A 15,828-nucleotide genomic window follows, 5' to 3' on the forward strand; every position below is an offset into this window, starting at 1 on the left:
AAATTTTTATTGTCATGTTTCTCACAATATACAGTAAATGCTTACAAAAAGTAACTGTGATTTTTATTGAGAAATATCAATATTTTTTTCATTTTAATATTCAGGTACCTAAGTCTTTCTCATAAACATAAATAATATTTATTCGTGATGTTTAAGGGTGCGCTGATCTTATTATCTGCAAAGTCTTTCTTACATAATGTTTAGTAAAAAGAGCTAAATTCTTTACAAGATTTAATTTATTTGAGCTTTTGATTAGTCTCAATAACCAAAGAAATAGAGAAATGAATTGTGTTACGTTATTATCACTCGAAGACTGCTACGTTTCTGATGCTGGCTCTTCATCAGATGAAGAAGCAGAAGTAACGACTTCATGTAAGAAAGTGGTAAGGTGTTATGCAACAACGAGACAACATTATCCATTATTACTGCAAATATAAAAAAGAAAAAAGGATATCATTACAAATAGAAAAAGCAAGACTTTAAGCATTTTCAAACGCTTATTGAGATTAAGTACGATTCTCCAGATAATATACTTACACCTCGTCAATATGTTCAGAAATTCTGGAACGAGCTTATTATTCAGTATATACTCAACATTATCAACCGCGAGATCAATAAACACGCCTCCAAATGAAATAAAAGCCTCTATAATTATGAAACTTCTTATGGGAGTTAGGATGCCATCCTTTGAAGATTACTGATCTATGAGTTTCCGATATATAGTCTGACTTCTGATGTGAGATCGGTGAAAAGGTTTAAAAAACTAAGAAGATTCATACATTTTCAAGCTAAGGATTTTGTAAGATATAAATAGAGCTGTGTAAGAATCAAAAATGAGAACCTTTATTTCTTTTTATTTCGATTGACGAAATGATGATACCATATAAAGGGACCAAAGCTGGAAACGTGCCTAGCAAGTGTAATGTAGAGCTAGTGTAAATTGTTAACACAGGACTTTGCAAAACTCCATTGTTTTCAACATATCTAATTTTTTACCTTTATTACAGTAATAGTATAAAATGTTGATATTATTACCCTGTGAAAAATCCTGATAAGCTTGTGAAAAATGATTTAATCACTATAATCACAATGTATTTAAATTATTAAATTTAGCTTTATTTGTATTAATGATGATTAAGACCTTCTACCAGGCTGACCAACATACATCGCCGGAGATTGGTTACTATAAATGTCTTTAGTTTTAATGACATGAATTTTTATTGGTTTGACGGCTGTTTGTTAAGGGATAAAAAGAAGCGGGAAAGCTGTAATCAAGTTATAATAAATTATAGAAGAAAATGGTAAAATAACTGAGAGTTATGTATATTTCGACAACTGATTTACCTCCTGAGCCCTGATTATTTTACTAAAAAATTAATATGGTATAAACAGCTTCGATACAGTGCGAAATAACCGATTGCATGGGTGTAACCGGATAAATCTTTACTCAAAAAGGGTAGAGAGACTTTTGATTATAAAGTCCATAATATTGCCCTTATAAAATGGAATGGGTTGACATAAAGTGTGTTAATTTAGCTAGCTCTCATATATCATACACTCCTACTTTTTAAGTAAAACGATACAGCAAAAAGAAGAAAAAGAAAGTTTAAGTGGAATGTCCACAAATTATAAAACAATACAAAATTGGTGTTTCTTTATAAGCCACGGCATTGTTGATTATTGGGATATTCGGACAACTTATTGACAATTGTGTAAATATTGCTTGGTTTTTACACCGAAGCCACAGTGAAGCCTTTGCATGTTTGAAATGTGACGATTTGAAAGAATTTCCAGTAAATTTGGCCAAATTGGACATTTTCCCACATTTACACAGAAAGAAAGAGAGAACGATTATGTTTTGTGCACGAAAAGAATCCGCTCAATTGTTGAGCGATCAATGTATCATATATACATAGTTTTTTCTGTATCTATGCATAAAAAATTCAAAATTTTGAATTTTTGGTAGTCTTTATATTTCAAATAAAGAAAAAATATTAATAAACATTGTTTTTATTAAAAATAAAACTTACCCGATTAAGGGCTGGAACTGAACTCTGGATATGACTTAGAGGGAACACATAGGGGCTACAATAATTATATTCTCACAAAAAGTACAAGACAAGAGATTCAGAAACAGATTGGCAAAGAATTATTATTATTATTATTATTAAAAGAAAGTTTTATGGTGTAAACATTAAAAAGATCTGCATTTTTGTGTAAGTGCAGTGAAATATAACTCGTCTTAACTGAAACTACTTTGTCATTAATGCGGAAAACAGAAGACGCGCAAGTTTATTTCCCCCCCTAGTATGAAAATTACGTAATTTTCCGACCACCCCCTTTTACTATCATACATGCCGCATGTTACTAAAATTATTTAGGGCGCAAAACAAATTCAATGACGACGTCGACGTCGTATAGTTAAAGAAACTTCCCAGGGAGTTTACCGCTAGCGAATTCCGTCGTCGGAGTTAACCTTGAACAAACTTGCCTCGGATGGTTTTCGGTAATTTATCTAACGGAGGATTTATGTTAATTAAATTTAACTTTTGGAACCCGGTAATTAGCGTTAAAAAGTTTCCCGCTAGGCGCGCCTTTAGGCAAAAACCGGGTAGTTAAACTTACCGCGAACTATTCCGGAAAATAATTATCATTGGATTTTCAAGAGAGTCAAAGGATCCGAATTGGTTTCGGAAAGTTCGTAAGACTTTATCTAGACACACTTCGCCTATAATCTGTTCCAACTCATAGAAAGGATCTCTTTTTAATTTCAGATTTTTTTTTATGATTTGAGTTGATCAGACCTGTATACATTTAAACATTCCGTACATGTATTTGGCACTTTGGCCCACGCCATTGGTCAATTTCAAATTTTAATCAGGTACGAGGTGAGTCGTATTAGTTGTGCATTAGCTGTAAACACGAGGTGACTGATGTCTTGACGCTATGGATGATGCAATAAATTTGCCATCTCAATTTAAATATTTCGCAATGTCACCAGGAAAATATAGATCAAATTTATTAAATGAGACTGATGCAAAAAAGTGGATAAAAGAATACGTTTTTTTGATAAATTCTAACTGAAGAGTGGTTAGTGCCAAAAATAACACTTCTCATTACATTTGGAAGTAAGCATTTAGTTATGTATTTGTTTGTTGTTCTACCTTGTAGCAATGCGCAAGATACATCGATTTTTCCAAAACATTAATATTTTCTATTATATAAACTGGCATTACTGTGCTACATTCTGTACGCATTATTTGGCACCAATTTCTATTCCGTACATGGATTTCGCACCTCTTAAAATTTGAAATTGACCAATGGCGTGGGCCTAAGTGCCAAATACATGTACGGAATTTTTAAATGCATACCGGTTTGGTCAACTCAGGTCTTCAGTGCAAAAACCATGATCTTTACTTGCAATAATAAATCTCAAATTAAAAAGAGAAGAGTAATAGAGCTTGTCCTGTTCAAACCCATCGTCAAGACAGCACATAAATAAATACCGGTCTGGTCAACTCAGCTCTTCAGTGAAAAACGTATGATCTTTAATCACAATAATAAATCTCAAATTAAAACGAGATCAATAATAGAGAGGCACGCTTGCTCTCGCTCTGCAAAATTAAATTTTTCAAGCTTTTTAAAAGACTTATTAATACTTTTATAAGTATAGCAAAAGTTTCAAAAGTTAATAGCCCTAAGAAATTAGCCCTGATAGCTGAATTTAAAAGAATGCCTTCATTTAGCTTGATTGTTACTCCGGCTCTTAACACTTTAAAGGCTTAGGGTGAATAATGAGGAATTTATAGGCTAGTATAAAATTTCTCGTTAGCATTTTGTACTTTTGAATAAAATTATACTAAATTAGTAGAGGTTGCTTAAATTTTAACTAGTCACATAATTTGACTGACAATCGTTTGGACGATCAAATTCAAAAGAGGATTTGTATTATGAAAATATAAATATAGAGTTCCTGAATACCTTACAATATTTTCATAAGAACTGAAGTGGATTTTATGACATGACAAGGAAAATTGTCAAGAAAATAGATCTTACACCCTAAAGGGCTACACGGAATATGAATATTAAAATAATTGTTCACTCTTTTCTGGTGCAAACATGAAATTTTATATCAAGATACCGCTCGAGAAGGGCAAGTAAGAAATCTTTAAAACTAACGAGATTTCCGTCGCTTTGTTTGCATGCATTACCCAGGAAAAATTATTAAATTGTCTCCCATCCTTAGTTTGTGTGAGATGACAAAAGACCGCCGGATAAAATAAAGTCGAGTGACACTCGGGTTGTGGAAGGGCGTTGAAGTAGACAGCAGGCCCTTTATCTTATGCTGCCTGGTAAAAGTAAGCCGGATAATGCTGATTTGTATTTTAAGAGTCAACGTGACTGTGAGTCCCTTTTTCTCCTCGTTTTTTTTTTCGCGCTTTTATTATATAACAAAAAGGCCATTCAATCTGGAGTTTCCTTTTTTTTTATTGCCCGTCACAATGACGCGTAATAAACCGGTCAAACATGAAGGGAAAGTGAAGGGGTTCACTTTGCATGAGAGGAGGTCAAAAGCGGGAGGTTTTTACGGTTTTTTTAACGCTTTTCACTTGCCTTTTATAGCTCTAGAAGTATGTTGCTATATAGCTTTCTTTTAAATATACTAGATTTAGTAAAGCGTTCACGCCTAATGCACTGGTTAACTAACAAGCGACGTCACCCTACGTATAGCTCTGTAGGCCTGGCGCATGTTACGTGCGAGTTTTAACCCAAAGACAACATTAAAGTTCATTAAATTTATTGTGTCACATTAAACAAATTTCCATAAGTATATTAAGAGCATATTTAACCAAAACAACATTTGCCTCCTATCTACGCAAAACGTATTAAACTTGCTAAATAGCCGTCATTTAAAATCGACATCAACCATCCGTGCAACCTCGATATACCACTATATATAAAGTAAAGAGTTGCGCCTTTAAATCACGTCAGATAAAACAGGATGGATAATTGGATTAAGTCAGATGTGAAGTCGCTACTGAATGGGTCTGTTCAAGAAACCTATTATTTAAGTCGCTATCCATTTCAATCTGTCTCTCTCGGATAAAGAAAATTAAATTATTAAGTCGGAGGGGACGAGTTTAATAGCCCCAGCTCTAAATGCTTTATTTAAAGGTCATCAGTAATGCCCCACGGTGCAGCAAATAGGGTCAATGCTAAAAATCAATTTCCTTTATGAACCGACCGTTTCGCTTTTTAGATTGGACACGTTAGTATCATATTATTAATTATTTCATAAAGGTGTCAGACCAGTTCATTTACTTCGTCTAAAAATTTATTTCCATGTTGATTTTTTTAGTAACTTGTGTCGCCATCTTACACGCACACCTCCTTGGGATAGGATGGGTTGGGTTAAACACATATCAGCCCTTACACTCTTAAATTTTATATATCAACTTAGGGATCAGTCTTAAGTCATGTTGACAAATGGCTTGCTTATAAATGTCCTTTAATTAAAACCTATTGAACTAAATAGATCTTTAGAAGCAATTCATTAACAAGTGTCATCCTGCAAACTATAGATGCAATCAAACGCTTTCGTTAGATTACAAAACTTTCAATCATAGAGAGGTACTATATATTGTTTTCCGTTCTGATAGTATGAAAAGAAAGATCATGGTCGTATTACTGAAACAGAAGATAGGTAAGTAGTAAATTATTTAGGAATTAATATAAGAAAATTCGTATCAAAATCAAATATTTTGTTTCACTTTTTGATCCCGAATCACGGTCAAGTAACTGTTTCACTTCATGAAAAATCGATTTGATTTAATTAATCTGACGTAATTAACCCGATTAATCAGCAGAAAAATGCCTGGAGCACGATAAAATAATGAAAATTAATTTTAAATGGGGGCGGATGCGGTGGGAATTAGACGATAACAAGATTAGCAAATTGAATTTCGGGTGACGAAGGCCAAAATGTTTTTCATCATTATAATAATAAGCCGTCGTCTCTTTCGTCTTTTGAAATTTCGTGTGACGACAGACGATGGCGAAGGTATATAAGGGAACTAATTAATTATATAGATGCGAGTTTTACTTAATTTTCATGGTTTTAAATACAGAAAAAGTGAGAGAAATGTAATTACCTCGAAAATGTAAGCACCTAGTAATTTTCTTTTTATTTAGTAAACAAACGAAATTTAGAAGCAACTAAACCTGAAAACCTAATTGCGAAAAACGCTTAAATCACATTCAAACTTCCCGGCTTAACGAACAAACGGCATGTTAATTTTGTCCCGACCAGTTGGCGGCGCCACCAACCACTAGCGGCTAACCAAACCGATGTTGTCAGATTTTTTTTAAGTACAAATCTTAACGCTGCCTTATGTTACCTATAAATTGTTTTTTTAAAGGCAGAGCCCAGTTATTTGTTGTACAAATTCAGCAACACTGAACTAGATATAGAAATTTAGCTGTTGGTGATTACTTCACACCCTTTAAAGCAAATTTCAATCAATATAAACGTCATAAACTGACTTTAAGACCTAAAACGTTTAGCAATGCCGTCAAACATTTAGAAATTGGCGTAAAGTTGTCATACCACCCATTGTATCTCTATAGTAACTGAAATATTCCGGGACGATATGATTTTCAGTAGCTCATTCATATTGGCACTTGTTAGCTCTCGGTAGGGCAATGACAAGTCCACTTTCAACTGTCCTCGAAATTCAAATTCAAAGAACCTCAAGATATTTATGGATAAATGCATCATGGACAAAGGCTTAGGGAGATACATTGGTGTATGTATATGTTACGCCGAATTTGTGTAATTGTTGCCGATTTCATGTATTCGGCATAAATTTGCTTAATTCGTGAAATAAGTAGTAGAGTTGCCGATTTCTTGTCACAGGCAAAACTGTGTCTTAATACGTGAACTCGGCACATATGTATTTGCCGAATACGTGCAATTGGCAACCAACAAAACTAAACGCGAGTATGACAAATTTAAGGTTATGTTTGTTGTTCAATAATATTGATAATTAGTTTTTTTTTGATTGACTCATTAATATAGTGTTTTCTTTAATGTTAAAAGTTTTAAAATGGATGAAACTCAAAAATCTAGTCTGCTGTGGAATGAGGAATATGAAAAAAGTGCAATAAAAACGTTACAAAAATAGGCAATAACGAAGCACTGAATAAAAATCGACAGTTCTATCATAACAAAAGTTCCTTTAAATTAGCGAATTTAGCTGGAGTAACAAAGGTTTGTAAAATAATGACTACCAAAATGAATGCGTGGAATGTAATTCGAGATTTACATACAGCTTGCGGACATAAAGGAGAAAAAAACTTTCAAAAAAATTGCTGAACATTATTCTAATATACCCATGACTATGATAAAAGAGTTTATAGAACAGTGCGAACGTTGTGCAGAAAAATCAAAGAAAACAGTTGAACTGAAGTTGCCAAAGAACTTTGAGGCTTTGGAAACCGTTTTTTAACATAGTTATTTTTTTACTAATTTATTTAACAAATTACATAATACGTATTGTGCAAAAGTTAGATAAAATATACTGAACAATTTTATGAGGTATAGTCAGAAGCCAAAAAAAGTAGAAATCTTAGATTCTTGTACCAACTTTGAAGCAGGTTAATTTAAAACTATTCCAGGCACACTTTCGCAATTTTCAATGAAAGTTGACGCCGTTTTTATAGAATCATTTCGTATATGAACGATTTTTGTAGCTTGAGAACTTTTTGAGTTAGAGTCGAATATGTGAGGCATAGTCCAAAGTCAAAGGAAATTAAAATCTTAGATTTTTATATTAACTTTCAAGCATGATAATTGAGAAACTATTCTAGGCACACTTTTGCAGTTTTCAGTGCAAGTTGACCCTTTTTTTATAGACTTATTACATATATAAACCATTTTTATTTTTTGTTTTATTTTTTATTTTCTGTAAATAGGTAATATGTAAATGATTATTTTGTATTCTTAATTATACTGTAAAATTGTCTCTAATTCTAAATATTTAGTTTGTATGCATCCATATCTAGGTCATGGTCTGACGCACTAGGGTGGTGTGTTTCTATGTTGCCGGGATGTCGTCATTGTCCTGGTGACCCGGATAAAACGTGCAGCCATGGAAACAGCGTGGGACCGCACTATTTTGGCTGAGTCAACAAGGCCGCAACCCGACCCGAGCGCAACCAAATCAAAACATCAAGCATCGATTGTGGAACTACGTGTGTGTGTGTATGGATGTAAATTAAACTAAACAAGCTTTGTATTTTTATATTTAATTTTGATATGTCATGTAGAAAGATTATTATTATTATTATTATTATTATTATTATTATTATTGTTATTATTATTATTATCATTATTATTATTATTATTATTATTATTATTATTATTATTATTATTATTATTATTATTATTATTATTATTATTATTATTATTATTATTATTATTATTATTATTATTATTATTATTCTCTTTGATATTAATCTCTTTATTATTATTGATCTCTTTGGCCAGCTTTAGTTCTTGTTAATGGGAGGTCAAGACATCCACAAAATCAATGGAATAATTAAAAATCCGGAAAATAAATCGGATGTGGACCTTAAAAAATATATGGCTGGCAACCTACATCTGCATATATAAAATTGTAATTGCTGTCAACCAATGCCATGAGAACAATGCTAAAGCTGCCCTTGTAGTTGTAATATTCTGAATTAGTATTAAATGGGCATTGAAGTACAATATGCTTCCCATCCGTGACCCCTAAACAGTGGGGAAACTGCCATCTAGTTTCAAAGTTAGAAGCTATTGCTAACCATTCTTGCTTTTCCTTGGGAATCTAAAACAGAAAGAGGAAAATATTTAGTATTTTTCTACAACATAGTCATCATTAATTGTAGATCCTTTCAACAGTGAATGAAGACAGTAGTAGTCAAACAGTTGCTACAGATACAGAAGAGTCACAGGATATCGGTAATGATGATAATAACGCTAATAGCCAGACAGAAAAAGCAGTTGAAAAAATAGTGCAAGGTAATAAAACATTATTTAGTTTATTAATATTACCTTTTTCTATAGTATTTCTGTGTTTAAAATTGTTTTAATATACCTAAAATAATATTTTTCGCCTAGGTGAAATCATACCTAATGCACGTAAGCCAGTAGGACCTAAAAGGAATGCAAAGTCGATTTGTTCTGATACAGAAACTGTTCGCGAAAAGCGTATGGATGAAGCCTTTAACATTCTTACAAATATTTGAGAAAAACGGCCGGATCCTCAAAAAGACGATTGTGAACTATATGGGCAACTACTGGCAAAAAAACTTCGTCGGTATAATGAAGATGAAAGAGAGGAAATTATGGTGGAAATTGACACTATGTTGCTCAAAAGAAAGAGAAACAAATCTGTGCCGACTACACCAGATCCAACACCATCTCCTGATGCTTTCAGCAATTATACTGACCTTACTACAGCATCATCGTCATCACTATCTTATACAAATACGCAAAATTCTCAAATTTTTCAAAATATTGGTAATTATTATGAAACCTTTAATGTAGATAATATTTAAAAACTTGTTTCATAATACTACTAACAGTAGGTATTAAAAATCTGATTTTCTTTTTTTTTTTTAGTGACTAAACTATTAAAATTTGTTTACCTTTATATTGTCTTTTAATGCTTCAATTATTGCACTGCACACCTCCGGCACAATTTCAGAAATTACTTGGGGAGATATTTTGAAGAGATAATGAAGACTTTGATAGCTATCTCCAGTCGCCAAAAACCGAAGAGTCACAGCTAAACGAATTTTTGCTGGAATTGCTTTTCGCCATTTAGTATCTCTTCTTGCGATACTTGGGCCAATTCTGTCAAGTAAATTGTTAAAATCTGATGAAGACATCCGGCAAAAATTTTCAAATTGACCAGAATGCTCCTGTTGTAAATCTGCAAGCATGTTGATTCCATCATACCTAAAATTAATTATGTTTTATTATACAGTGCTCATCAGGACATAAAAATGACAAAAATTAAGAAGTCGATAGTATATTTTTTATATTCTAACTTGAAAAATACTAATTATTTTAAATTTATACAGGGTATCCTAAATACCATATGCCACTATTACTATCTCCGAAACGGTAAGCGCCACAGTTGACATTTTTTCCCCTTAATTACTTTCTGACTTGCAGAGTGATTTATGAAAAACGACAAAATTAAATAAACGTCAAAAATGAAATTTGCAGACACCATGTTGTAAAGCGGGAAAATTTTTAAAAAATTTTAATTGAAATTGGGCCTCTAAAAACCAATAGTTTTTGAAATATTCAACGAAATTAATTTTGGCGTTTTTCATAAATCACTCTGTAAGTCAGAAACTAATAAAAATTTTGCAAAACTGCAAAAAGATCTTCAATGAGCATAAAAAATGTCAACTTTTCTGTAATTTAACCTATGCCGTGGCACTTACCCTTTCGGAGATAGCAATAGTGGCACTTGGTATTTAGGACACCCTAATCAAAAATGCATTAGGTCCTACCTTTTTCTACTGTGATGAAGGGAAACCATCCACCATCTTCTTTTCCTAGGTTTTTTTTTCTTTTTCCTTAAATTATTATAGTAACACATAAAAAAGTAGGCAGCTGCAGCTATTGAATAATCATCCATCTTAAATAGCATGCGACGGTACAAAGCGAATATTTTCCGTATTTTAAACCAAAAATGCAATTATTCGGTCAAAAGTAACATGTGTGGATGGACAGAAAAGTGAACATTCATACATAATTATTCGTTTCCAAATATTCGTCTAATTAGCGAATATTTGTATACGCAAGTGTGGAGCCGGGGTTACTGACGATTTTAATACGCCTTCCCTGAGTTCTATAAACAATCAGTGTTTTTTTAATATATTGTCTACCTTTAAATTAAATAATAAAGTTTTTTTGCCCACTCGAATTGGCCCTACCAGTTCTAACGTTTTGGACTTAATTTTTACTAATATATCTGAATGTAAGGATGCTGTGGTAGAAAGCAAAGTAATTTTTTAATTCTGGAATTTTTAACAAATGTTCCGACGAAGTCAATCAGAGTGGCCAGCCTAAAAGGAATTTTTGTTTTACTAATATAATTGATTTTAAATCTGTCCTTGAGTGTGAAAAATGGGCAGAGGTCTATAAGGAAAATAATTTGACTTATGTCCAATTAATGTATTATGAATTATGAATGTCCAATTTGACTTATTTTATTCAACATATTTATGGTATTTTAATTTAAGTTTTCCGTTAAAATTTTCACATCTAAATAAGAATAACAAATCATAGATAACAGATGAAATTAGAAAATCTAGCAAAAATTTAAAATATTTACACCGACAACGGCGTCTGATCCCGGAATTGGAGACGAGATATAGAAGTGAAAGTGCAGGCATAAAATTATTAATTAATCATAGTAAAAAACAATTTTATCACCATAAAATAACAATCTCTGAAAATCCTAACAAAACAATGTGGTCTATCGTGTCTGAGCGAAATAACAATATTTTTAGACTAACGGCTTATCAATTACAAATCCTATCGAAGTAGTTAATTATTTTAATAACTCTTTTATTGAAGAACCTAAAAATATCTTAAGCATGTTAAGACAAAATAAAGATATTTCATCTAATACTCAGAATGTTTCTTTTGCATGTTTTTTGCATAATAAGAGCATTGTGCCTTTCAGTGAGGATGAAATCCTAAATATTATAAAAAATAAAATGAAAAATAAAAAGTCTGGAGGACCTGATGAAATTTCATTACCTGTATTTAAAAAATACTGCAGAGGTTTGCATCAGACCATTAACATATCTCATTAATATGTCATTCGAAAAGGGAATATTTCTAAACTCATTAAATAATTGTAAGGTTATTGCTGTTTTTAAAAAAGGGGATTCTAATTGGGTTGAGAATTATAGGCCAATATCTTTAACTTCCTGTTTCTCAAAAATACTTGAATATGCAATGCTTGATAGGCTTATCTCATAAAAAATAAAATATTTTCGGAAAGACAACATGGTTTTCTGTTGTGTAGATCTACCTCGTCTGCCATTTTGTCGTTTTTATCTGAGGTTATCGATGCACTTGAGACAGGTGAGCGCCCTGTGGGGATCTTTTGCGACCTAAGCAGGGCGTTTGACTGTGTCAGCCATGATGCTTTGTTATGCAAGATGGAGTCATACAGCATTAGAGGTGTCGTCTTAAATTGGTTCGCCCGGACACAATAAGTGGAAATAAGGAATAAATTAGGTTCATATTCTTCAAACAATCTTCACACTGATTTGGGAGTACCTTAAGGTGCTCGGGCCTGCGTTGTTTCTTATATTTGTAAATTCATTGCCTACAGATTTACTGTATAGTCATGTTACTATGTACCTGGACGATACATCAGCCCTTGTTCGGCAACAAAGTACAGAAAATATGCACATTACTGCGGGAAAAGCATTACACGAGCTAAATAACTGGTTTACTCTAAATGAACTGTTTCTTAATACCAAGAAAATAAATTATATGGTTTTTTGAGTCAATTAAATCTTGACACGCATTTAAGCAATAACGGTAGTTTCTTGTGACGTCAACAAATAATAAAGTTTTTTGGCTTGATACTAGATGGCACTTTTTCATGGAAGACACATTGCAATGATTTGGCATTAAAATTAGGTAGCTTTTGTTATGTCATAAGAAATATTAAGTTCTTAATAGATAAAAACCAGTTAGTTTGTGTATACTATGCCATAATCCACTTTGAGATTCTGTATGGGATCCAATTCTGGGGTTTCTCAGCGTATGCCTGTCGTGTATTTATGGGTCAAAAAAAAGTTATTAGATGTATGGCGAAAGTACCCGCTAAAACTTCCTGTAGATCGCTTTTTAATCACTTTGAGATTTTAACTGTTCCGTCTATGTATATATTTCAAGTGTGTTTATTTGTTTTTAAGAATCTTAATTTATTTGTGACAAATGGTCTTTTTCATAATTATCCAACTAGACTAAGAAATAATTTATCTTTGTTGCGTACTAGATTAACTCTTTCAAAAAATTTTATCCTGAAAATATGTCCAAAAATATTTAATAAATTGCCAAATGACATAAAAAATTGTAATAGTTTGTCAACAGTTAAAAAAAAATTGAAAGCTTTCTTAGTTTTGAAGTGTTACTATGATATTAAGACCTACCTTTCGAAGTAATAACTAGCTGTAATGCATTTATTTATTTCTGTTACTGTTTTATATGCTTAATAATTTCTTTGAGTATGTAAACTACGTTTAGTGATAGTGTAGATTCAAGTATATAATATTTCAAATTTTAGCTTCTTTGAACATGGACGAATTCCATACACTGTATTGTGTCAATTTTGAATAATAAAGATTTGAATTTGAATTTGTAGGTCAAAGACCAAGTTCACTATTCGCTTGTTATGCTCCTGCTGGTAGTTTATTATTTTCTTTTATTTACTTCTCTTTTCTCCTTCGGGTCTTTACTTTATAATTCCTCTTCCATATATAATTAGATAGCTGCTTACAAAACCTAACCTAACTAATCAAAGACCTTAATACAATATATTTAAACCTAAAATAGCCCTTTGTGTTGAACATAAAGGAGTAAAGACTTGTTTAAGACAAGAGCACCTGCGGAGAAAATTAGAAACAGCATTACCTGTTTGCCTAATTAATACAAGTTTTGACGGTGAGGTTTAAGCCACGCTCGAAGTAGCATATTTCAGGAAATTAATTATCGCTATTACAAAAGTCTATTCAATCTAGGAAGTAAACTAATTTGGGAAATGCACGTTATTAAAATAATAACATAAAATACACTGTAACGCTTTTCAATTGAGGATTTACAACAACGTCTACAGCACCTCCACTTAATATCCATCACAGTCTACTGTGCTACTTAATTTTAAAAAGGAGTTTTGCTATAAAGATGCATCAGTAATAAGTTTGCTTTTAAAATGACACTATATAGAAAGGAATGACTTCTTTGACAGAAAGAAGCTCAATTAGTTGATCTTTAGTCTAAGTAATGATACCTCGTGACTATTCTCCAGACTTTAAGTTGACTTCAAGGTTTTTAAATTACATCGTGGTGATTCAACTGTCCATGAAGGATTTTGGCATATTGGCATCCAGGATTCTGCTATTGTAATTAAGGAAACAAGTGGAAGTTTACTGTCTTCATGAGGTTCCACAGAAAGAAGTTTATGGTCTAACTAAATTAATATATTTAATGCAAGTGTTTTGCTGAGATTAGGTGAGGAAGAAAAGACTTGAGGATAGAACAACTACGTGCTAACTGGATGAAGGGAGATGGGGATTACTTTTTTGTAGTAATTAATATGGTACCTCTTGATCCAGGTAATTTAATGTATTTTATTTCGTTAAACATTCTTGTGGTTACCTTGGGATCGCAGTTAGATTTGTTGGAGACATACATGTTGGAATAGAATTTAGTACAGTATTTCAAGGGATTAAAGAAATCTCGGTGCAAGAATCTAATTTTTTCGAAAACGCACTTATTAATTTATTTGATTTTAATTTTATAGGAAAGCTGATAAGTCTCTGACCAAAAAAGTTCTTACGAGTTTCCTTGTAAATTCAACCATTGTGAAGTTATTGAGTAGTTTCTCAGTCGACTAAAGAAAACTTTGATACTGTCAAAAGCTTTACAAACATCGAAATATTTTGAAAACCCATGTATCAATGTAATTGATTTTAATTTCATAGAAAAGGCGATGAGTCTCTTTACCAAAAAGGTATTTTAAGTTTTCTTGTAAATACAACCGTTGTAAAATAATTGAGTAGTTTCTCAATGGACTAAAAAAAATTTTGATACTATCCAAGGCTTTACAAAAAACTAAGTATTTTAAAAACTTATGTATCAATTTAATTGATTTATATGAAAGATGTTGAGTTTTATTATCAGTAAGATCACTACAAGTTTCCTTGTAAATACAACCGTTGTGGAGTTATTGAGTAGTTTCCTAATAGACCAAACAAACTTTGATGCTGTCAAAGGCTTTACAAAAATCCAAATCTATCAAAATCTATAAAATCAAAATCTTAAAAACTCATTTATTAATTTAATTGATTTTAGTTTTATATCAAAGATGATAAGCTTCTTCATCAAAAATATTACAAGTTTCCTTGAAAATACAATCATTGCGACGTTATTGAGTTAGTATCTCAGTGGATTAAGAAAATCTTGATACTATATAAAAGATTACAAAAATCTCAATATTTGACAATTCTATTTATTCTTCAATAAATGCCATTTGACCTGGTAATATACTAAAACCTAAGATACAAGACAAACTCTAAAAGTGGTGGTTTCTAACATCACGTGTCTGTAGATAAAGACTGAAGTGACTCTACAGCTCCTACTTTAAAGAGAGTCGCACACTTGCAATTATGCTACAAATCATTGTTGATTAAAGAGAGATAGAAATAAAATCTTTCATAATTCTTCAATTTCTTTGATTATTAAAGCGTGACTCGCGCGCCGTCGCGGCGTTAGCGTGCAACATCTTCAGTCATTAACGTTATCTTAAACATACAAATCGTTGCTGTTCGTTTGGTTATTATTTGAGTCTTAAAAGGTTGAAGCTGGTAGTCTTTCTTGCTTCCACCTTCTCAATTTTATGTTGCATTGTCTTTATTTAATTACTTGTGTTTTTGGTTTACCACTAGAGAGTATCAAGAAGGTCGAAGCGAATACGTTTATCTTTCTCTCTTTTTTTAAATGTTTTTAAATCAGTAAAA

At 32.0% G+C, this 15,828-nt stretch overlaps 2 protein-coding genes across 5 annotated transcripts in view; both read right to left on the reverse strand.

The window, feature by feature from the left end:
• The window catches only part of LOC126744438 (chaoptin), a 294,134-nt gene that overhangs the window by 208,134 nt on the left and 70,172 nt on the right, over positions 1 to 15,828 (reverse strand). The window lies entirely within an intron of this gene.
• LOC126744758 (uncharacterized) lies at positions 8,634 to 10,875 on the reverse strand. The gene is made up of 3 exons (XM_050452313.1): positions 10,573 to 10,875; positions 9,694 to 10,006; positions 8,634 to 8,870 (listed from the first exon to the last, which is right to left on the reverse strand). Exons 1-3 carry the CDS (start codon positions 10,710 to 10,712, stop codon positions 8,634 to 8,636), a joined length of 690 nt encoding a protein of 229 aa, XP_050308270.1. The 5' UTR covers positions 10,713 to 10,875.

The sequence above is a fragment of the Anthonomus grandis genome, chromosome 14, assembly GCF_022605725.1.
Source record: "Anthonomus grandis grandis chromosome 14, icAntGran1.3, whole genome shotgun sequence".
Taxonomy (NCBI): domain Eukaryota; kingdom Metazoa; phylum Arthropoda; class Insecta; order Coleoptera; family Curculionidae; genus Anthonomus; species Anthonomus grandis.